Raw genomic sequence first — 25,625 nt, 5'->3', positions numbered from 1 at the left:
ATTGTCTCTTTATTGATCTGCTAAAAGCCGTAGATGTGGAGCTGAGACGAGCCAATATGCTGCTTGTGCGGCTGATTCTAATTACAGGTCACATAGTTCAGTGGGTAACAGCAGTTTAGCACCGACAGAACATGGGGTTCAAATATAAAATGGTGTTAAAAAAAGACGTGCATCAAGACAAGCGGTTTAGAAAAATCAATAGCCCTGACTACGAGAAAGAAAATAAAAGTGAAAATGCTAATGACAATCCAGATGTGATGATTCAGCTACAGCTTTGTGTGTATTTGTTAATGAATACAGTTCACTCGCCATGATCTCTCACCATGCTCATGACCCTTAGATGCGACTTTACATCCTCCACTTTGTCAGCCTCCCTCTAGATTTTGCTATCCCCCTTTTCTTTTTTAGGCTCTCTGTCTGGATCTTCAGATCTGTGCGGGACAGTTCTGCAAAGCTAATCTTGCAAAATCCAGGCTAGCTCTTCAGGTTGCTAATCTCCTAGCCTATATCAGACATGTAGGTCAGACTTAATTTACAAGACAAGGACTTGGAAGAGTGTAGGGAAAATAAATAAGTGTAGTAAATTTATGCTTGTGGCTTGTATTTCTAGGTCACCACAATTACAAGCCATTAATATGGGCAGAGAAAGGAACATATCAGAGAGAGGACAAAGGGAAGAAAATAATGTCAGCTCTAAAGAAAGGCTGAATGGAAAATAAGAAGAAATATAACAAGGAGGATAAAAAGAAAACTAAAAGCAAAAAACTAGTCAAGTCAATTTTATTTATACAACCCAAAATTAACAACTTGACTCATACAACTATCCTTAGACTCTCCAGTCGAATGAGGAAAGCCATTTTAAGAAGGGGAAAAAGGGAGAAACCTCAGAGTAACAGTGGACGGAGGTACATGCAGACATACAGAAACTATGGTTTGAAAGCATCGCAAACTACAAACGAAAACCTCTGGAAGTTCATTTAACTCTTGTGCGCGTGAATTTACAGACACGTTCCTTATGCTGAATGTATGCATTTTGGCATGGAGGTGTCAGCGTTGGCTCTGTCATGTCAGCAGATGAAAGGCAAACTCAGTGGAAAGAAAGGCTGATTTAACAAGGCGGTGAGGAGAGGGCGACTTCAGTGGAAAGACCTTTAGAGTCCACGACGCTGCAGCGTCTGACATAAATCCTCCACAAACAATCTCTCGCTGCGTCAAAACCAGCTGCACTATGAACCTCTCTGACTCAACTTGCTTCTAAAGTGTCGGGGTCAGGAGACTTATAAAGGACAGAGTGGGTGGATAAATACAGAATGCACTACAAATCTACATCATCTAGCACTACATTTTGCCTAACACTATGTGTGCAATGACGGCTGCTTGAAGGTGGAAGGATTAAAAATGTTTTAGGAATCTCTGCCCTGATGAAAACCCTGTGAGGTCAAACCCATTTGGCATTTTAACCATTAACATACCCAAGTAAACAATATCAATATATAAAGTCAATGTTTGCAGTTCAAATGTTGTTTTGCTCTAAATACAATGTGCCTCGCGCGACCAATTTATTTCATTGTTAAGAGCACACCTAAAGGATTTAATTGAGCCATTTCACAAAATGTCTTTAAAAGTGGTTTGTGTTAATGAACGTATCATTATTTCTCATTAATGGTACTCAATTCTAGTTAGCCTCTATTAACAAGCGTTCCTTTCACATTTTTCATCATGTGAAAATGTCTCATCCCGTCTGTTCATACCCAAACTCTCCACTAGATGGAGACACGTTTTCACTTTCTCAAGCTGATGCCGGCACAGAGTGACTCACATTGAATTCAACAGAACAATGAGCTTAATAATTCATAAATCGCTGCTATAACAAGCAGGTCAATGATCAAGGCCACTCTGTATTTACATTACTATGATAATGCTGTGATAATAGAGCTGCTTGGAAAAGAGATTTAAAAAAAAGAGCCAATGGGTGAGCAGGAAGAGCAGTGAGCAGTGTTTGTTTTTTTTCCCCCATCACATAACAAGTCTGAGCCAACCAACCACTCATGGTTGTTGTAGTTTTCATTCATCCTTTTTAATGCTGCATGTCAAAGCTACTGACATCATGAGTGAAATGAATGCCTGCTAGCCTCTCATACTGTGTGTGTGTGTGTGTGTGTGTGTGTGTGTGTGTGTGTGTGTGTGTGTGTGTGTGTGTGTGTGTGTGTGTGTGTGTGTGTGTGTGTGTGTGTGTGTGTGTGTGTGTGTGTGTGTGTGTGTGTGTGCGCGCGGGAACGGTCGGTTCAGGTCAGGGTCAACATGACTCCCGCCGAGCTTCCCTGGGTGCTCAAGCACCCACACAGTCAAGACACAAAAGTCACAGTCATACAAACACATACACACAAACAGCTGCGAGGCATGAAAAGAGCCCTGCTTAACCCTGACCTACTGACATGAACAAGGGAGTGAGTAAATATCAGGACCACGGGTGCTGAAATATGCAGATCGGAACTTTTCGAAAACATTTTGGTATTTTTATTTATTGCTACTCTGTCAGAAATGAGTATAATGACAACGGCCCAATGTATTCCCATTTCATTAAAGCTTTTGCACTTAAGCTGTTGATGCCTGGCGTCTGGTTGGACTTAGTCTATATCCTTCACGTTCCACTTCCGGGATTGCTCCGGTTCTGCAGGAAATTCCGCCGGATGCATGTATTTTCTGCTTCCTTCTGCTTTCTTTGTGATGGAATTTTAAAGTGCTCATATTATGCTTTTTTTTTGGCTTTTTCCCTTTCCTTTGTGTTATTTATCTTTTTTTTGCATGTTATAGGTTTACAAAGTGAAAAAGCCCAAAGTCCACCCCAAAGGGACTTACCATCTCCAACAGAAAACACTGTTCACAAACTGCTCCAAACAGCTCTACTGTAGTCCAGCCTTTACTTCTGTGACAAACAAATAGCCTCGTTAGAGATGAACTGCGCCTTGCCTGTAAAGTGGACGAGAGTAGGCGGCAGCAGCCGGGGGCGGTGACAAGTCATGTCGGACAGTCGACAGCCGTTTCCAGCAGCCTTCAGGCTGAACAGGAAGTCACAGAAACACTCACATCCTGTTAGGTCTGATTCCGAATTAATAAAATGTTATCAGACCCATATATCAGCTTGTACACAGTCTCCAGTTGTTTTTATTATGACAGAGTAGCTGCCAAAATGCTCTACATGTGACCTGTTGCTGATTTTAATAAACAACAGACTATAGATGTTCCGTAATCTGACTTCTAAACATCACTATCAGCCACACAACATGTGGTTTGTACAGAATAAGCCTTTAATCAGACAAATAGCAATTCAACTCCCTCCAATTCAAAAACAATAAAAAGTTTATATAAAACGCCATCATGTTGAGTCGATTCTGAACCAATCAGCTGTTAGATCAGCCGAGAGGCAGGCGTTTCCCAGCATACCCTGGGTCCACCTGGGTCTTGCAGTCGGTGAAAAGTAACTGCGCTGCCTGCGTCTCAGAACTGCGGCCGCCTTGATCTCGTGAGGTTCTCGTTGCCCACGTGTGCGCGACGTCAGAGCAAGTCTGGATCAAGTCGGACACAAATCTAACCGGCATGCCTTGGGCTGCGATCGCCGGTGATCGATTCTATGCAGACCTGGCTCATTTCGAACGAGCCTATTGCTCGCCTAGCTGCTAGCGTGGCACACCCTCATTCTCTGCTTCTGACTGGCTAGCAGTCTTTACCTAGCTACCGCACATGTGTGACTCCCAACAAAGATGGAACAGAAGTGAGATGCCTCACTCGGTAGCTAAAACAGAGAGCTCAACACACAGGGTGAAAAGAGGAGCTGCAGCAATGTGCAGCACAACAAAAATATGGTGTTTTTAAAGGGTAAATCCAGACAGCTAGCTAGACTATGTGTCCAACCTGAGTTTTCTCTCGCACGACTATTTTACAGCGGCTCTGTGCGGAGTTTAGCACCGCCCATGATGATTCTGATTGTTTTAAAGTGCTCATATTATGCTCATTTTCAGGTATATAATTGTATTTGGACGTTATATCAGAATAAGTTTACTATATTCTCAGACAGGCTTGCTTATCACTCCGCCCAAGTACTATATTCTTCCGCCTGAGAATATAGTTCCCGGTTTGTTTACGGTTAGAAGACGGCTGTGTCTCATGTTACGTTGTTTTTTGTACACGCTGTGACTCTACCAATCACAACATGTAAATAGGAACATGTTGGCGTTATTTTGTCACTTATTCGGAGCAGTAGGATTACTGGAACCATTCACCTGCCTGTTCTGTGATGGGCTGATGCCGCTGGAGACGTCAGACAGCTTTACAGCACGCAAGGAGATGAGAAGGGTATGTATCGACTTGTCTAACTCTGGGGGTTACGGTGAATAAGCTAAATTCCCAGTAAGTTGGCGTGTTCCTTTAAGAGCACCATCTTTGTTGGGAGTCACACATGCGCAGTAGCTAGGTAAGCACTGGTAGCTAGTCAGAAGCAGAGTATGAGGGCGTGCCACGCTAGCAGCTAGGCGAGCATTATAACATGCGCTACAAAGTGACGCACATTCGTCGCACAAGTAAAGGCTGGACTACAGTAGAGCTGTTTGGAGCAGTTTGTGAACAGTGATTTCTGTTGTAGAAGTCCCTTTGGGCTTTTTCACTTTGTAAACCTATAACGTGCACAAAAAAGATATATAACACAATAAAGGAAAGGCAAAACGCCAAAAAGCATAATATGGGCACTTTAAAGAAATGCCATTAAACCACAGCACGTTTTTTTCTCCCATCCCCGAATGCTATGTGGAGTAGCCAGACCCTCCTCCTTGCGCTTTGGAGGAGGGCCTGGCAAAGCGAAACTAGGTTGGACTTAACTGGGAAAATCCACAGGAAACAGGTAGTATTATATTTCCTACAGCAGCAGTTTATTTGGCGTAAACAGAGGAGACATTGGTTTTCTTCTTCACATACCGCACGGATAGCCACTGTGACTGAATAAACAAAGTATAGAATGCCACCTACAATCTCTTATTTCTAAATCATGCACTGCAGGTGAACAGTAATAAACTGAAAATATACAAAGAAAAAACGCACCACATCGCTGAACACTGACGGATTGACACTTGACAACTACACTTTTGTGAATGAACACGGTCCTGGAATGTATTCTGCATTCACACAGCTTCACTGGCAGACTGATGCTGGTGGCGTCAAACCCCATCCGGGTCAGTGGTCATTTCCTGCTGTTGTATATGCGCCGCCTGCAGTGTGCTGTAGGCAGACCGGCTATTGTGGCTAATCGCTAACAATTACACAGGGTCTAGATCCGCCGGCTAACTTCAGGAAGAAACCTACTCCTCCCCCGGCTGCCGACAACAAGGAGAAACACTGGCTGATGACACGTCCGCTTTAACTGTAATATACTCCTAACAGGATGACATAATGTCAGGCTGTACATAATGTAATGAGTATTGTATTAAGATAGACTTGAAAAAATGTGAAACTATCTTTTAAAAGAAGCTTCAATGCGAAATTACCGTTGAGAAGAAGAGAGTAGAGGGAGGCAGGCCAGTACAGCCCGATCCGGTTGGAGAGAGTTCTAGCCCGACCCGGCACCTCTCTTTAACCTGCCTCTCTTAGTTATGCTATTATAATTCTAGACTACCGGGGAAGTTCCTTCCTTCCTATGACACACTGAGCTGCTCTCTCATCTCTGTTTTCACTTGTTTCCTTTTGTATGCATCCTGTCCCAGAACTGCTTGTTACTAACCTAGCTCTGGGGAGTTTACTCCCGAGGTCCTTTATGTCTTCTTCGACGAGCTATGCGCGGTTATATTCGATTCGCGCCGGCGTCCCGCGCGTCATACCGCCCATGCTCGCCAATCGGCACCCACGCGTTTACATCCATAGCCGCCCTGCTGCGATGTTCATAACACACGAGTAGTCAGGATCCGGTATAGGAGACTGCACTACTCAGTATGACACGATGTGCCCTGCTATGACATGAACTTCCACGATGACCTTCGAAGTCACTGTTCCATTATCTTTAAATGTGACTATTATCGCCACTGTTCATCACACCCCCAACCGGCCCCGTCAGACACCGCCTATCAAGAGTCTGGGTCTGCCGAGGTTTCTTCCTAAAAGGGAGTTTTTCCTCGCCACTGTCGCAATAGCCACTGCTAATGCTTGCTCTTGAGGGAATTACTGTAATTGTTGGGGTTTTGGAAATTATAGAGTGTGGTCTAGACCTACTCTATCTGTAAAGTGTCTCGAGATAACTCTTGTTATGATTTGATACTATAAATAAAATTGAATTTGAAAAGGTTATGCAGGAATAATTTCACTTTCGAAAAAATGTCTTTGCATACTGTAAAAACAGGAAACTCACGTTGGTAATCGCAGCTGCATTACCAGTTAACAACATCATAACGCTGACCAACGAATCAATAGGTAATAAAGTTCTCCAGAATTCAATCCAATACCTTAAAGCATGTTTTGGAAAATAATGCTGATACCTATAGCACAAGCTTCAGGCCTTTCAGGATTTACATATTCTTCCTAAGAAACTGGCCTGGAGGAAAAATTGCGCCTAAGCTAATCAGTCATATAGTGTGTAATATCAGGACCTGAGACCTCCAGCCTGTGATTTATGCTGCACGGCCCTCTCACATTATTCCACTGTCATATACATTCATATAATATTATGACGGTGTGTATAGAAGTTCACGCATGGTGTGTGTGTGTGTGTGTGTGTGTGTGTGTGTGTGTGTGTGGTGTGTGTGTGTGTTTGTTTCTATTACCCCTGCCAGCAGACCCTCTGGTGGTGTGGGGGAGACCATTTCTCCGTCGGGCCCTTGGGGCGTGCACAGCTGGGGCGACATGGTGGGCGACTCGTCTATATATGGCAGTGTCTCCGAGCCATCCTGAGACTTGCCGTCCTCCGCTCCGTCCCCCTCGTAGCCATCCGTGTTGTAGTTAAAGTCTGGAGGACAGCGCAACAGGGAGGGAGAGATGCTGATTAGCATTTCAACACAGAGAACAAGGCCATCGCTGGGCCCCAGCGGCTCACATCTATGACTCCGTGAGAACAATCTTGTACTTTCTCGATGCTATTTGCAAGCATTGAATTCTGCTGTTACCCACCACTTATTCTGGCGCCACACAAAAACACAAAGAATGGGCAAAATGAATGCTGACATTTCATTTTATGAATGCAGAGGGCATGTGGATTTGTAACAGTTAAGAGAATAATAAAGATGGGACTACACAGAATGACAGTGGACTGTTGATGCAGGTTTCAGGGCCAAACTATTCAGAATAATTAAAGATGGACATGTAATCTGTCTACCCCTGTGCTGAGCATGCTAAACTCTATGCAACTCTCTTCATTTAAGTTTCATTTTGCTTCCATGTTATCACAGTCTTTAGGTTTTATATATTAGGCTTAGTGTCAGTACTGAGGTGGATATTCATGTCCAGTGATGACGCTGGCGTTCAGGCCTTAGTAACAGTGACGGCTCCGGTGGAAGGGAACAACGCTGACTCAGAAACTACTCCTGCCCTGCCTTCAAAAGAACACCGCTGAGGAACAGTGGAATAACAAAAAGGCACAGGGAGATATAAAAAGCCTGTGTGAGACATGAAGAATGTTTGGTTGAAACCTTTTATATCTGATGTCTTAGTAGTAGAGAGGACAGTTGTCTCAGGGATGGTAAAAACAAGGCTGAAGCTACAACACATACTGTTTGTTAATGTACTATAAGTAAGTGAAAAGTGCAAACAGAGATAAAACAGAGATGTTTACTTATGCTTACACAAAATAACAGATTGTCCAGGATGTTCATTCTTTACCCTGGTCGGATAAAAATCCTGTTTATCTATCTGATACAGTAGAGTATATCCCTTATGAGCAAGGCCACACGGAATCTGCAGACACAGAATTCGGCAGAATTTCAAACAAAAAAAATGTAATTAAAACTCAGAATGTTAACACATATCCACCACCCCAAGCAGACAAACAGGCCGCTAAATTCTGCAGATGTTCATTCTGGATCACCGCATTAAACTGTAAAAAAAAAAAAAAAGTTAAATCCGCAGATTCCGTTGGGGTCTGCTTACGAGCTTAAACTAGGAGAAGTACATGCACCAAAGCTTGTGTAACTATTACCAAAAAAGCAATATAGCAGTGGGCTGGTGTAAAAAGCTGAATTTTGTGGAAGGTGCGTGGGTGAGCCTATCGGACTCCATATAGCCTACGCTTCAATTCAACCACCACTTTATAGTATAAATGTGTGGGAACCCACCATTGTACAGATGTAAACGTGTTTGCGAGGGTGTAAGCGTGTCTGTGCGCTCTTAAGAGCCACAAACAAGAACTAATTGAAAAATAATAGCAGGGGTCAATCCCGACTGGGACGACACACACCATCGAGCTAATGTTGATGATGGGTGCCTAGAGTGGCCAACACAGCACCGTCTGTCACCTTCTGACACGCACCGTAACCCCGCAGTCGCTGGCCCTCCCACGTGCCTATCAAAAAATTCCCTCCATCTGTTAGTTGCATGTGAGTGTGTATGTGGACCGTGGAGAGTCACAGCTAGCATATGGTTTATTTGTAGCTGTTGGGGCTGATGGCAGACAAATGGTGCACTTGGGTCTTAGCTGACTTAGTGAAGAGCACACAGAAAACAGTGACAGTGTGCTGAAGCGCTGACAGAACATGAGACATAAAGGTAAGGAAGGGGGTTTAAACACTGAGGTTAGATCATGTGTCCAAATCCAACTGTGCTGTGATCATGCCATCGGAAAGATATGCTCTTCCAATATGCAAGTGTGTGTGTTTCTCTCTCTCTCTCTCTCTCTCTCTCTCTCTCTCTCCCATCTGTTCCCTTTCTGACTCTTCTGTTCACCTTCTGGCATCCTGACATGCTAGTTTGTCCCAATCTGCTAAGGTTGTGTGAGTGTACGTGATCATGAGAAAAAACAAACGGACAACGGTTCTTGTTATCTAAAAGATTTACCCGATGTCATAGCACTCCTAGTGCCCCCAAATCCTCACCGGAAGGAAGGATGGATAGCACAGAAAGCCTAACATTGGGCACTTAGGTCGGTTTCCTCTTTTACTGTACAAAGATGTAGGCCACATTTACTTTTTATTTGCAGAAATATCAATAAGCAGCGAGCAGAAAAAGCATTCAGAAATACAGTCCCTGCTGTGCTGAGCAGAGAGGAAGTTGGTCCTGAAGAACAGAGCTACATGTAGAGCAGTGAAGACAAAGCAGAGAAAATGGGAACACTGCTCTCTGGCCCATGCACAGCCTACAGTGTGCACACAAATGCACGAGTGGCATTGCCTCGTACATTTAATGTCAGCCTTGTGTGCATTGTGTGTTAAACTGAGAACTGAGTCATTTTGTGTGTGAAGGAATCTCTCTGCATGCAATTTGGTGTGTGAGTGGTCATTATTTCTACTTATTATGTCTGATTAGCCATATTAATGCAAGACAGAGAGAGAGAGAGAGAGAGAGAGAGAAAGAGAGAGAGAGAGAGGGGGTGTTGAAAGGTCCACAATTTAAGTCAGTTTTCTTCTGAGAACTAGTTTTTTGTTGTTGTAATAAACAAGTGTATTTTTAAATAATGATGGCCAATAATACAAATTCACCAAAATTAAGTAATTGAACCTCATCATTAAATACTGTAGAGTAGATAAGGGGTAGATGCTCAGTCTAGGTGCTAGTTACAGGGTTGTCACCAAGTTCACGCAGGTGTGTCGGCCAGAACACAACTTAAGGCCAAATATCCCATGAATAAATAAATGAAGAGCTGAGATATGTTCTTTTCTGTTTATTTCTCGTTCTTTTGTGTACATTGGAGTGCGAGTGTGGTTTTCTTCTCGTTTACGCATACTCTGAAGCAAGATGCTGCTTACAACCACAGTCCAACTGACCGACTAACTATCTTACTGCTTATTAACTGTGTGACGTCAGCTATAATATACCAACCAGCACGTGCTCTGGCTACCCTGTTACAAGCACTGAATAAACGAGCGTAAACGTGAAACACAAAACACAATATGGTCAACTGTACTAAATAATTGCAACACTAACATAACTTTGGGGGCTTTTCCACAAATACAAAATGAGGAAAAAACTGAAAAAAAAAAAAAAAGTGAAATACTACTCACAATGTGTTTCCAGTATGGAGTCAAACAGCAGGACACCTCTGTATATGTGATTGGGTTACACTATATAAGCCATCAGATAACAAAGAGGAAGAGTGGTAAAAAGAGAAGGACATTTTATAATGCAGGTCAACACATTTGTTGTCTTAAACACCAGAAAGTGAAGACGGGCACTCATAGAGTGGAGGTTTAAAAGGTAGTGATCTATCAAAAATCATGGCTGTAAAGCTAAACAGGGAGGAGAATCCAATTTTGTTGATACAAAGCATCTGACAAATTGCTTTTATTTAAATTAATGACACAAAAGATGTGGCTCCTTTCCAAAACATGACATTTAAAAAGGAACAAAACTATTACAAGACTAAGGGCCCTATCTTGCACCCGGCGCAGTGCGGCACAAAGCCCGATGCAAGTGTCTGCTATTTTAATATTTATAAACGCACCTGCGCCATGCGCTTCTCGCCGTGCGCTTAGATTGTTAAAATAGGTATTTCTTGTGGTTTCCCATCCTGTTAATAATTATAAAGAATATTTTATAGTCTGAATGAGAGTCTTTTTTTTCTGCTGCTAAATTCTATATATTCTACCTTCACCTCACGGTGGACCTAACTCATAACAATCAGTGCTCTGTTACAAGTCTACTTATGCCCTGTCTTTTGTTGTCTGTCCTGTCCCTTGTCTGTCTTAAATGCTCTACTTTAAGTAGTAATTGCACTTTATGTGTAGTCTATAATGTGTGTGCACTAAATGTAGCCGGTCTCGAATGTCGTTTTTATATAATGTCGTTTTTATATATTTTAAATATGTAACACCACTTGATCCATGGTGAAACGTTGTTTCGTTTCACTATATACAGTGTATATGGTTGAAATGACAATAAAACCCACTTGACTTGATGTCTGTCGCAGCACTGTTGTTCTACACTCCTTTTTTTGAATAGCAAGTTCCCAATAATCTATAAATAAGTCTTTATAAAGCTCACTGAAAACGAAAATATTCCTCCGTGCTTTTCTTGCAGCTGTCTTTGGCAAATTGGTTGAATAAGACAAATTGCACAAACAACTGACAAACTATGAAACAGAAGCTCTGATTAGGGCTTTGACTTCTGGCCAAAAATCATATTCGAAGTTTGTTTGTTTATTAATATTAATATTAGGGATGCACCGAAAGGAAAATTCTTGGCCGAAACCGAAAAAGACCGGAAAAAAACCAAGAACGAAAACCGAAAAAAACAAAAACACTGAAAGAAATTATGCCAATTATTAGTACCATTGCATTAATGGCTATGACTGTGTACTAACTTTACTAAAATCAAGGCATTGCAATTGTATAAATTAATATTAAAGTTTAAAGCCCATGTTGCAGGGTTTATTTTCTAACGAATTTTTGCAATTTGCTTGTTGGTAATAAACATTTAAACTTTTACCCAACAACATCAAATACAATGGATATCACAAAACTGAATAAAATACGAAAAAGTAGTACTATTTTACAGCAGTTTCTCCTTTCCCCCACAATGCATTGCATGACGTCACGTTGGGGAGACGACAGGCGAAAGCCCTGTCTCGGTTCACTGTCACGGTCACGGTTTCTGGCCCTGGTCTGGCAAAATATGGCTTTTGGTCTCGACCAAGTCAATGTGTCTTTATTATTTGTTTAATAATATTGGAGGGAAAGTGAAACAGCTTGGACGGGGATGCTGTTCGGATTTTCACCAGTTTAGACAGCTAGCTAACGCTACGCCGACGTTTGCTAACGTTAGCGCAACAGCGTTAGCCTAGACGGCTCGGTAAATATTACGACTGCCTTCGGAGTTTCCTATATCTGCGTCCACGTTGTCAACATAAGACCTGTGGTGTTAGTCGCTACTCGCTCTCAAGAGTCATAGTGAGAGGAACAAAGCGTCTCCTAGAGCTGGGCAATATATTGATATTATATCGATATCGTGATATGAGACTAGATAACATCTTAGATTTTGGATATCGTAATATGGCATCAGTGTTGTCTTTTACTGGTTATAAAGGCTACATGACAGTAAAGTGATGTCATTTCCTGAACTTACCAGACTGTTGTAACTGTTCTATTATTTGCCTTTACCCACTTAGTCATTATACCCACATTACTGATGATTATTTATCAAAAATATCATTGTGTAAATATTTTGTGAAAGCACCAATTGCCAACACTACAATATCGTCGCAGTATCGATATCAAGGTATTTTGTCAAAAATATCGTGATATTTGATTTTCTCCATATCAGTCATATAGTCATAAACGCTCCACACGTGCACACGTTTAGCTACACACATCGTGACAGGCTGAAATGTCGGCTGCCTCAGACAGCTAATGCACCCTGACAATCCCAATGCGTGAGAAAAAAGTAAAAATCAATGCCGCACTGTCCATGGAGATGGAATCCTTCTGTGGTGAGGTTTCACCACGCTAATGTGTTATTGCTGTTCAGTAGAGCGGTCCCCAAACAATACACATTTTACAGGGTTAAAACTGGAACAAGCTCGACATGACAGGTGATTAAACCGGAGATAATGTCAAGTAAACAGACTGACTTGCAGAGGAGGGAGATCCCATTGACGAATCAATACAGCCTCGATCTGGCACGTTACTACAGTGAAGTGGACCTACATGAGGCTGTGAAGATCGACCCACATGCTCACGCACGCACGCACGCACCCACCCACCCACCAGAGAAACTACACAGTCAACACAGGCCCGACCAGACTTACCATTGCTGGAGAAGAGAGAACGAATATGACACGCAGCCTCGAAGAAGAAAGCCATGAGTGCGTTGGCGTGTGTGTGTGTGCATGGTCTGACACAAACACCTTCACTGGCTGCCATCCACGCTCATGTCAAGGCAGTCAGCTAACATGATGTCACAACGTTAGTCCCACTGGTCCCGTTTCTTTGACTCAAATTCAACAACGCCAACTGAGAAGCTTGCTCTTACTCTTCTGCCACAGGAGTGATCCAAAATAAGAGCCGGTTTGGAGCTGCTCGCTGTTGAATACCTCCACTGTTATAAAACTTTCAGATAGCACTCATTCAAATGAAGTCAACAATGCTGCATTCAAAAATACCCGCAGCCTATGAGGAAGCAACAAGCTTACGCACACAAAACGAGCAGTTACTATGTGAGAACTATTAAATGCTTTGAGTGCATCAACATGTTTCTCCGTCCACTGAATATTGTCACGTAACCTCCCAGCTGGCCAATAAAGACAGTGTTGTTATGGTTTATGGGTCACACAGCCATAGAAATCAATAGTGTGGGTGCATTTGCATGACTTTTAGGTACACTCCATGTACTGTACTATGAGGAACCAACCAGAACTGGATTTCTGGTTCAGATATTCAGTGATTCAACAACTTGTCAAACAACATCCTGTAATGGGATGCCAACTGCCCAAACAAACGCTGAAACTCACACGTTGCTGGATTAGTGGAGTTTTCACATTTTGAAATTATTCAAATCATCTTCAAGCTAGCACAGCAAGAGTCTATTAATCCAGTAAACCTACTACTGCGATGAACTGATCTGTGGTTAACTATTTATAGGACTATTTAAATATGTGGCTTGGGTTTTTCCAGGCAACAAAACAACTCTCCCCCACAGACTCATGTGTTAATGTAAAAGGTACACTGTCCATTAAAAAAGAGATAAACATTGTCATCCAGAAGTAGAAAAACAAGTCTACAGTATGTACTGTAACAGAGGCAGGACTGCCTGCAAGGAGCTGAAAAGCTTGGTTTAAACTGGAGATTTAAACACCTTGTGAAAGCTCTTGAAAACACTTGTTTTCCCATTTGCTGCTTAGAGCACAGACTCTACCAGCTACTAACTAAAGTCACATTAGTAAAGATACTTTAGTTTATAATACAAACACAGATTTCTCAACTGACAAAATTAAGACAGACTACCATATCCCCTTCAATCTCAACCCCCTGTAACAATTAAAAAAATATATAAATTGTTGACCGTAAAACCTGAAATCTCCACTGATGTTTTATTCCTACTACTTCTTTTTAATTCCAAACACACCACCATGTCTCATGTATTTGATGTTGTTTTCTCGCTCTCTCTCTGGACCTACTTTGCACCCCACATAATGCTTAGGGAAATTAGAGCAGCCCACAAGGCAACACAGACACCGTCACTGCTCTACACACTCTCACTGCTCTACATACTCTACACAATTACTCATTGGCTCTGGTTTGTGTGTTAGATCAATGAGGCTGCAGTTAATAAGGAATGGCTTGCACCGGAAAAGCTTTCAAACGGGGTAAATGCACACACACACACACACACACACACACACACACACACACACACACACACACACACACACACACACACACACACACACACACACACACACACACACACACACCTGCATTTGCAGAATTGCAATTCAGCGACTGCATACTGTAAGTCTATGTGACAATGTAAAGGGTTTAAATCTGCCTTGTGAGTACAAAACTACCTCAGCAGTTTCACAGAAACTAGTTCCACATGTGGTGGAAGAAATTTATTACAAAAGGGAATCAAAGCGATTACAATGATCAACAAATCAGAAAAATGATTTTTAGAAAAACCCGAAACTGCTGCCAACGTTTTCACAGTGCAGAGCAATAATATAAATGCCTGAGCATTAAATAAAGTCGTTTTTTAAATAAATGAAGAATAGCGGTCTGACGCAATTTATGCCCTTACAGTATGACACCTAAAAAAGGGTTGGTTATTGTCTGTTAGATGTTTAGACAACATAGCATGTGAATGCAACACTTTTCAGCAGCCTACTCTCAAATCTCCCACCACAAGAGTTTTCCCTGCTTGCAGCTGCACTGCCATAGCCTAGAAATCTAGACGCACCCTAGCGGCACCAAATGTAATTTGCAGCCAAGGTCAGTCTAGCAACTCTGTTGGCTTGCGAGCTGGAAAAACTAAACTCTGGCTAGGCCAATCACATCGTGTATAGAGTTGGTGGGCGGGCTTATGGCCTTTCGAAACGGCTTTGACTCTGGAAGACTTGGAGTTAAGCTTTTCTTTGAGAAAAGAACAAAGAACGGCAATGAAGTCATTCTTAAAAAAAGGAAGATGTGTTCAGAGTTTTACCGACTGGATACGGCAAAAGTTTAATCTATCAACTAGCTTCTCTTCCTTCTTCGTTGCTCTGCCTGGTTGTAGCTCTATCCTACTGCGTGCAGAGGGAATTTGACAGACAACCGTTTATCCCGCCCCTCGGATTGAGCCCTGCCAATGGTGAGTTCCCAGACCCAACATCTTGATGTGGGTCTGGCTTGTCAGGCTAGCACCGCCAAGCAGCAATAAGGTTACATTGACAAAACGTAAAGCAGCAGATTAAATGTTCTCTGAGTTAGATTGCCTGTATCAAACACTTATCTGCAATTAGATTTTCATATACTGACACAAACTGAGGTCCCCATCTGTAACCTAGAAAAATCAAATAACTCGTGATATGCTTTGGATAATGTTGGATGTAACGTTATTTGTGGTTAAAGGGATAAAACCTGCAAAACCTCCTGTGTGATCCTTTAAAGAGGTCAGAGGTGAGGGACTGAATTCAAAGCTAATGTTTAGAGACCGTCATTTAACCAAAGAACCCATGATGATGTGCATTTTATCAATACCTAAGTACCCTCTGATTTGAGTTTCACCCCTGACTGCTGGCAGCAGAGAAACAACGCATGATGGAGTAATGGAGAGAGTCCAGAGGTTCTCCTGAGAACCACTGCTGTGCTGTGTGATAGTCAGCTATGCCTTCTGGGTAATAAAGTCTGGAGCTTCAAAAGATTAATCGATTAGTTGTCAACTATTAAATTAATCAGCAACTATTTTAATAATCGCTTAAATCGGTTTGAGTAATTTTGACTTAAAAAAGTAAAAGCTTCTTAAATGTGAAAACTTTCTGGTTCCTTCGTTCCTCTATGACAGTTAACTTAATATATTTGAGCTGTGGCCAAAACAAGACATTTGAGGACGTCATCTTAGGCTCTGGGACACGCTGATGGACATATTTCACAATTTTCTGACATTTTATGGACCAAACAAGTAATCGAGAAAATAATCGACAGATTAATGAAAACAACCATTAGTTGCATCCCTGATAAATTCGAAATATAGTTGCATAACCATCCAGTTAAATCTGCAGCCCCATGCCTGCTACCCCGCCACCCACTCACTGACTCAATGACTTCCGCCCAATGTCAGCTCACATCACTCTTACTGCTAACCTCAAGCGACGGACCGCTCTAAATCCACCTGTCACTCGCAATAACCGGCCTTCTATTCCATGGCAAGGACAAGGCTGCCATGACAACTGGCCACGTTGATGCAAATGCGTCCTGCTTGCCAATAATCTGTTTGGTCATGTCGGGAGGTAGCCAGTGTTCCTGGAAGAAGTGCACTATTCATACCAGGAGACAAGAGAAACTTTTAAAGCTGATCAGGATGAGTCATAAACTAGCTGAGTGTTCCACTGACCACAGAGAGAATACTGTCTACTGGGGTGTTAGAAACTCCCTCTTTCACCACCACCACCCCTCCACACTCAACAATAAACCCCTGCAGGGAGAATATGGATTGCTCCCTTCCAGCTAAGCACACACTGACTCCGAACCTGCCACAAAAGAAGAAATCCATCATTGTGAACATACCAGATCTATATGTACATTACGGCTCCCATTTCAGCTTTCCTTTCTGTGCTGCTCTTCTGTTCATGTGACCACAGCCTGCATGCCTGTTACTGCTGCTCATCTTTTTTTTTTTTTTTTTACTTTTTTTGTAAAACATCCTCAATAAAATACGGAGGGTATAAGTGGACTGAGGCTCAGCTTTTTAATTGAATTTCACTGAGTGGCAGTGTCATTACTATTTAAAACATATTCAGCTCCTACCACACTCCTGTTGAAGAACTAAAAAACGGTGACCTTCCCTGTGCTGCTTTGCCTCCTCACACCCACACTGGGCAGGCGACATCACACGGACAGACCCCTGCTCAGAGACACTATGGCAGGCAGGCAGGCAGGCAGGCAGGCAGGCAGGCAGGCAGGCAGGCAGGCCAGTCTCAGCGGTTTAACTACCAGTACTAGGGGTCTAAAATCACAAGTTATATATCACCATACAATATTATATTGATTCTTTGGACAACAATGTGATTTGCTGATATCGATCGATATGAGACAATATCATATGCCCGTTTAACACGACCATTTACATTTATATCAACGTGCTAAAAGTAACTATTTTAGTACAGAGTTCTTCCAGACATTGAAATGAAAAACTATTCATTTTATTAAAAAGAATGAATATAAAGTGGGGATTTCAAAATAAAGGCACATTTTAACGAACACACTCTATGTATCGATATTTGTACTTTGCATGGATGATATTGGATCATTTAATCACTGAATCGATATATCGATCCAGAATGAGGTATCGGTACACCCCTATTAATTAAAGTGAGCATTCCGTTGAAGCGAAGCCAGTTTCAACGGAAACGCTTCTGTTAACTCACCTTCATGCTCACACATAAAAGGGATTATTTGATCCGTCTTTTTAAGAGCAGGTTGTGTGTGCATGTGGTAAATGGCATGGGCAGTGATGTGATGGCTAAGCCGGTCTACAGAAACCTGCTAAGGCATACATCACACAGCCAACCTGTCCACTGGGCTACTTGGGACTGACAGAGGCATCCATCACACAGACAACAGCAGGCACACGTAAATGTCTACACGTGAATGTTAGACAAAAGCATACACGCATACATAAAAGGCTTCTGCAATAAAAGAATTACAGAAGCAATTCACATCAACTGCCAACCATTCTGCTGCATGGAAACTTCAAAAACACCACGGATATGTTGGTATGCAAATGTAGCCGTCAGCTACTGTACCTGCATGAGACAACTCATTTTCTCATTGCCTACCTTTGAATCAACTCTAACTCATAATGTAGTGGCTGGCAGCGACAGCAGAGTGTAAGTACTCTGTGTGGTGCAACAATACTACTGTATGTGTTGATCTAATGACAGGTGAGTGAACACACAGCAAAAATCTCGCTGATTTCTCACTTTATTAAACTTGCGTGATTTTGTTACACAATTTCCTTGGTAAAAATCACCATTTTCTAAATGCTGATGTAGAAACTCTAGCCTGCTCACAAGCGCAGAAACAAACTGAAACCATTCACATTGGTATCAATAATATCGGTGACCTCGGCCTAGCAGTAATCTTGTGATAAGAGAAGCTGCATTTTAACAGAAATGTCACTGGATCAAATTCTGATAATTGGGAGAGGAGAAAACACATGCAAATGTGTTTTCCCCTTGCGCAGCAACTACAGGATCTACTGTGTACCGTCATCCTCCTCTCCCTTGCCCATCTATAGGAGCTTGGACTAATAAAGTAAGGCGAAGGAAAAGTTGCTGCTGCAGTGTGAGAATCCTATCAGGGAGTTGTGCTGCCTTGCTCAGCACTTTTTTTTTTTTTCTAAACCGGAGAGAGATTACATCATGCCCTGCAGCCAGCCAACACTGTGTGGGCACCAGGAAGCAGCCCTGCAAACTGCATCTGTACTGTATAGAGTGCATGGCTGCAGAGACTGAGCACACACACGCACACAAACACCCACTTGTTTTTACAGTAGAGATGTGTGCTAAAGAGCAAGGGCTGCCGTGCACCTTCCAAGTTTCTTTGGGGAGGACCATGGACTGTAACTGTGACTTGTGTGTGTGTGTGTGTGTGTGTGTGTGTGTGTGTGTGTGTGTGTGTGTGTGTGTGTGTGTGTGTGTGTGTGTGTGAGAGAGAGAGAGAGCCTCAACTGCCTTTACTGTGTACCCTGTTTTTTTATGTGTGCGCTCTGGGTTGTTGACAAGATATTCCTCTGCGTCTTCAGTGCCGCTCTCAAAAGATGTACCGTAAGTGAGCTCAACCCTAACAGATCCAATACTCCCAGGACCGGATAAAAGATGGAGAGAGGTGAAGGAAAACTAAAAGACAGAGTGCTGCCTCCCGAAGTCTCCTGCTCAGCAACTGGTCGTCCTGGTCCTGTGGAGCCATGACAGCATGATGGTACATCAGTGGCTTGGCAGATGTGTGGTCATTGTGTCGTGTCGTGTCATTGTGTGTGTGTGTGTGTGTGTGTGTGTGTGTGTGTGTGTGTGTGTGTGTGTGTGTGTGTGTGTGTGTGTGTGTGTGTGTGTGTGTTTTGACTGAGTACATGTAGGCTTTTACACCTCCCTGTCCTGCGATCATCAATCAGGAGGCGACACTGGGGAAATTAAAAGCCTTTATGAAGGTCTGTGTTTACAGGCCGGGCCCGTTACTCCTCTCATCGACATAAAGTATTTCAACAGCAGCGACATGACACGAGACTCAGAGGACGGAACCAGCAGCAGCATAGCATCACTGCAAACCAATTCAATCCCCCAATATATGCAGATGATTCAAATTAAAAGCTATACATTGAAGAGGGGAGTTTTGGTGAGTGTATAGACGTGTTTGTTTTACAACATTAAATTTGAAAATACATTGGTTATGTTCAATAAAAAAATACTCAGAATTGGCCAGCTGGTGTAACCACAGTTTAAGCACAAGAATAGCTGCTTCATTAGCTTTTAATTGATTTTTTTTATTTTTATCTGTGAACTAGACCCAAGGATCATCAGGAGCTCCGAAGTCTTTTCCTCCTCACACAACAAACCATTCAGAAACCAAAAAGGTAAACAAACCTGTTGGCTGAAAAAGAAACCGGCGCGGGCCAGAGAGGCAGATGTGGAGCAACAGACTGTGTTCTTTACCGCACGCTGCTTCCCCCAGGAGCCATCGCAACTGTGATCAATCCAGCTTAGGTAGTGATCAATACGCAGACACGCCCACCTTTATCCTCATGCACACGCACACACACACACGCACACGCACACACACACACACACACACACACACACACACACACACACACACCCTCAAACAACTGCTGACAAATGCTAGTGAACACGCAGGCACATGTGCACACAGAGAGATAGCAGATGTTCAGAGAAAAGGCGTGCTGCACAATGACAGATTCCAATCTAGTCGGTTTGTTTGAGCCTTGAGTTGGAATGGTATTTGACAAGGAAGCTTTCAGTGGTGTTGGTGAAGCATTTTGTTAACAGATGTCTGTTGCACAACAGTCGACCTCAACACAGTCTTTTGCGAGGAACAGTCAAGGGTTGAATTCAAGAAGATGTGTACGACATTCTCTAAAACCACTTCACTGGTTCATTGGGAAGTCATTTGATTAGCTAAGCAGAAAGCATTTTAATAAAATATCAGCATGGCACTCTGCAGCACCACGGAGTCAAGTTTTACATGGGGATTTGTGGGAGAAACTGTTTTGAAACTAGTTTGTTTCCAAATCTATTAGTTTTTTGGCATTGGAGAAAACTCTCCCAGAAACACACAATCTTACGGCCCTGTAAAAGCATCTAAACGAAAAAACATAGCCTCCCTGGATTCATTGTTGTTATTCTCATTTCCCCTGTGCCTCTAAAGCTACGTTCACACCGCAAGTCTTAATGCTTAATTCGGATTTTTTGCTCAGATTCGATTTTTTGTTTGGCTGTTCACATTACCTTTTAAAATGTGGCCTATATCAGATTCCAGTGTGAACGGTTTGCGGTTTGGAACTGACCCGCATGCGCAAAAGAACAATAACAATGACATCAGACGCAGAAAGCTTTTGCACTAAAGCTAGGGAGGTTATGGAGGAAGTAAGCATTTTCGCTTTTATTTTAAAAATGTTTGTGTAATGGCAGCCGTAACATTAAATGAGCAGGTGCTGAGGAGGAGAAGAATGAAGAGAAAGAGAGCCAAATTGGCTATTTTGGCCTTTTTTGCGGGGTTATGGCTGCAAATTCACTCCAGAGGTCTGTGTGACCGGACGACCGATTTGCACGTCAGGACCGCGACGGGCCTCCACCAGAGTTTCCTCTGGCTTCGCCCTGCCCAGGCATAGTTCACCCTCTTTCGGGTCCTATCGCACGCGCTCACGCTCCACCTCCCCGACGGTGCGGGCGAGACGAGCCGGTGGTGCGCCCGACCCCGAGGGCGCACCACCAGAGAGAGGGCGCAGCGAGGGTTATTGATGTAAAAGTCGCATTAAATCCGCCTTGGTTGTTCACACTGCGGCCGCATTGAAGAAAGAAAAAAAATATCTGATCTGGGGAAGATATGAGTGTTCACACTACTTCTGAAGAAGTCTGACCTGGTCACTTGACCCCCCCAAAAAAGATTTGGGCCACTTTTGCCTGCAGTCTGAACGTAGACTAACAGTCTATGAAAAACATGATTTAACTGTGATTACTGAGGAACTGTACATGGACGGGCTTCACCTGAACCAGCCATCCACTGCAGGCTGCACGATCCAACTGATGATCTGTACATATACTGATGATGTCAGCAATGCTGAAAACAAGATGTAAAAGTAATGCTATAAAAAGAACTACTGCCAAGTACATGAATTTCACATGAATGCAGGATGTGGCAGGTAGGAACAGCACTAAATACAGGTTACTGAGTCAATGCTATATAGCATGAGAGGCGTGAATGCATCATGGTCACCTTCAATAAACTCTGATAACAACAGAATATCAAGGGTGCTGGGCCTGCGAGGGAATTCTATCGAAAGAAATCCCATCACTTCTGGGAATAATTTAAAGTTTAATCCAATTTCACAAGAGATTTAGAACATTTTCACCTCTTACTAATACTAACTTACTTCCAACGGTATTCATTCATTGAAATTATGAAATAAATTCTCTTTATTGAGCCTAATCTAATTCTATTGTATAGATATAATCCACAGATTATACAACAGAGCTGCCTATCTAGTGTTTCAGACCCAAAATTACAGTTAAATTTCAGTGAGTGCACTCTCCGTTTCAACAAATAGGACATCCAATTTGAACTGACTGGATTTTACAGTAATGCTAACTAGTGCTAACTAAAGGTGGTGTCAAGAGCTGTGAGGAGCGGCGGTCTGAAAGTCTGTGAGTCATCCAGTTAAACCGGGGTCTTTGTTCCCCCCTTTCTCTCATCCAGCCTGATCAAGGCGATAATGGGTAGTCTCTTTTTCTGGAGAGAGAGCGAGAAAGCTGAAATGAAGTACAAACGGTGGGAAAAAAAAGAAGAAAAAAGCGGGGCATCCAAAGCATTGCGCTTTAATGGAAGATGACAGAAGAGTGGCCAATCCAAAATCACAACCTTAACAGCATGAAACATCTCACACAGGCAGACAGATGAGACTTTTGTTTAACTCTACAACCTGTGCGCACACATCCAGAGCACTTCCCTGCTAGAGAGGAGTCTGATAAAAAGGCAGTGTTGTCCCTTTATACCTCAAATGAATGACAATTCTACCACTGCTGCATATCTTCACGTACCATATGCCTGTAGGCAGCGAGAGATAAGGGCCCCCCTCCGCTGCAGAGCCACGTGCATGAATTGCTGTAACCCCCTCAAACCCAACCAACCAACGTTACCATGGCAGCCAGCCACTATACATTGTAATTAGCTGGCCTAAATCCCCAAGGCTCCGACTGGTTGGATACAACCCAGTGCTTCCATAGATTAGGGCAACCACTGTCGTACACGGGGCCTGAAGCCGTGTCTGTCTGCACACACAAACACAAGAGGTCACATTCAAGTGCAGACACCCCTATGCACACACACAAAAAGACAAACATCTACACAACCCTTACTAATCTACTGTAATTTATATCCCACTCCCACCTTGCACCTCCCTCTAAAGCTGGGCGATATGGAGAAAATCATTTTTTTTTTTACCAAATACATCGATATTGAGGAGATATTGTGAGGTTGACTATTGGTGCTTTGACAAAATATTTACACAATGAGATTTTTGATAAATACTCGTCAATAATGGATATAATGACTAAGTGGGTAAAGGCAAATAATAAAACAGCTAAAACAGTCTGTAAGTTCCCGAAAAACTTTACTATAATGCAGCCTTTAAAACCAGGAAAAGACAACACTTATGTCATATTGCGATATTACGATATCCAGAATTTAAGACGATATCTAGCCTCATATATCGATATATTGCCCAGTCCTACCTCCCTCCCAGTGTTTGTAAGCAGGTACGAGGAAATCAATCCTCCACATGTACTGTGGAGCTTTTCACTGCCAACACACACCCACGTTCGGCACAGCAAAGTACTGTAAAGCAGATGTACTGTGTGGGCATCTGTACACCTCAGCGTGCAGCAGTACCCTCGGCATTCGTTCGTGGGCATGTGCTAATGGAAAGTGTATCAAACCGTGCAGTGAAACAAAAAGAGCTACAAGGAGTGAAGCTATTAAAATGCAAGCGGCTGTCGATAGCCCTCAGGGCAACCCTGGCAGTGATTGTCTATTTATTGCACTCCCCAGCCCAATTAGGAGAATATGATGCAGATAAGAGGCAATGAGTTTGATACACTCTTGGTGTGTCAGAGAGAAGAGCAGAGTTGGTGTGCTGCTCGGTCAGGTCCATGTTTCACATTCCAATAACACCATTAAAGTCAGAGATGAAAGGCGGAGAACAGCAACTGTTGATATCAAAAGGAGAGACCCTCTCACGCGGGAGTCAAGTGAGGACGGAAATCGATGGAAAAGTTTGTGACAAAGAAGAAATTTCATTTGGAAACTAATTAGACATGAAGATATAAAAAAAAAACGAACTGGCAGTGTGTGGGTGTACACTCCAAGTGACAATACATACTGTACAGCTTTCTTTTGGAACTACTTACAAGGCCATTTTAGAATTCAGTGGAAGCGTACTATGGGGATATTTTGAAGGCAGTTTTCAGAAAGATTTGTTGGCACATAGAGAATAAAAGTCCCAAACATTTGTGGAAAAAGTGTCTTTTGTCAAAGAGCAGCTAAGCAGGTTATTTTTAAAATCAGTCAACATCCTGTTGAATGATGTCACTGTGATCACTTACAAATGTTAAAATAGAACTCTGCTATCACTCTGCAACATCAGCATGTGCATATTTACCTTACCAATGTGAAAACTATTGCACATGTTTGCACCATACCAAGCCAGATATTTATGTACTTCATTCAAGCTTTAAAAACCTCTGGGGCCAAACAGTTACTGCTTCTACAACCAGAGGCTGCTGTTAAATAAAACCCTTTCGAATACAAAATTGTATCAACTGCACACTTTTAAACAATTGGTATTTGGCTGTCAATGAGACTAGATCAGAAGTTTGCACTATGCTGTGGCAGCTCCTCTGTCCCTAGATCATTGATGGCAGGAGTGCAGGTATAAAGAGAAACACCTGCTGTTAACCGGTCTCTCTGGAGACTCTCCCAGGGTCTGCAAATGATGCTTTACTGTTCTCCTCTCTCGTACTCACCACCCATTAGCCAACTGTTACGGCTGGATATCTGCTAAGCAGTGAAAACTACCATGTGTCTGACGCGGCACCAACCGTCCTCTTTTACCATTTATACAGTAGACAGACATGCATGAATGCAAACTAATGCACCGACTTTACAGATAATAAGGCTGGCCTCAGCGGCGTTTGTCTAAGAAGTTTATTTTAAAGAGATTTCTATTGAATGACACATTGGAAAGAGGGGCCGGAGAGATAAGAGAGTAAGGAGGGATATTGCATGATGCCTGATAAGCAGAGGGCACTCCGAGACATAAAGCTATCTGAGACACAGACACAGACACAGACACACACACAGACACACACACCTTGTGCATATCACTCCATTGATTTTGTGTTTAATCCATCTACAAAAGGTCACAGTTAAGTGGTGAATAAAAAGTGGACAGTGATTTAAAAGAGTGGCCTCGCCATGGCAATCAGTCTGTAATTGTGCCAGCATCCTATTTATATTATAGAGAGGAAGACTATAACACAAAAAAACAACAGAGAAATGATGGGCCAACATAAATAAATAAATAGGACAGGACAAAAGAATGTGTCTCTTGCCATCACTGTAAGTTTTCATAAAGATGAAGCGGTCCGACTATTTTTTCAGTAATAGTCCCGATACCTGGGCTTTGAGTATCGCTGATACTGAGTACCGATCCGACACCACTGTTTAATAAATACTGTAAGCTGTATGCCTCACTGTGTGGAAGTCACCTGGATCATGTGGATTATTCTTTTGTGTTGAGTTAAACATTGCCGTCCTAGGTTAAAAGCTCACTTAACCATCCCCTAAAAATACAAACTATGTTCCCATACTATCCCCAATCCCATCTCTTAAAAGATGTATTGGACCTTCTACCTGCCTGGACGTTTTTATTTCTTCTGTTCTTTTTCTCCCTTCTCTCGCCGAGGGTCTCTATAATGTCAAAGACAACCAGGCTGAATGTGAACATCCATTTTGATCCCAACA

General features: G+C 42.6%; 1 protein-coding gene across 3 annotated transcripts in view; it reads right to left on the bottom strand.

Annotated features, from left to right (window-relative positions):
• The window catches only part of abr (ABR activator of RhoGEF and GTPase), a 152,417-nt gene that overhangs the window by 83,137 nt on the left and 43,655 nt on the right, over nt 1-25,625 (bottom strand). For 2 of the 3 annotated variants that reach the window (XM_039776722.1, XM_039776724.1), the window contains exon 2: nt 6,801-6,982. In XM_039776722.1, coding sequence (XP_039632656.1) covers nt 6,801-6,982 — 182 coding nt within the window. Of the gene's footprint in view, nt 1-6,800; nt 6,983-12,925; nt 12,996-25,625 lie in introns of those variants that run through there. The other variant, XM_039776723.1, reaches the window with a different exon arrangement.

Source organism: Perca fluviatilis, chromosome 16 (assembly GCF_010015445.1).
Source record: "Perca fluviatilis chromosome 16, GENO_Pfluv_1.0, whole genome shotgun sequence".
In the NCBI taxonomy this organism is placed as follows: Eukaryota; Metazoa; Chordata; class Actinopteri; order Perciformes; family Percidae; genus Perca; species Perca fluviatilis.
This window is presented reverse-complemented; position numbering and strand designations above follow the sequence as displayed.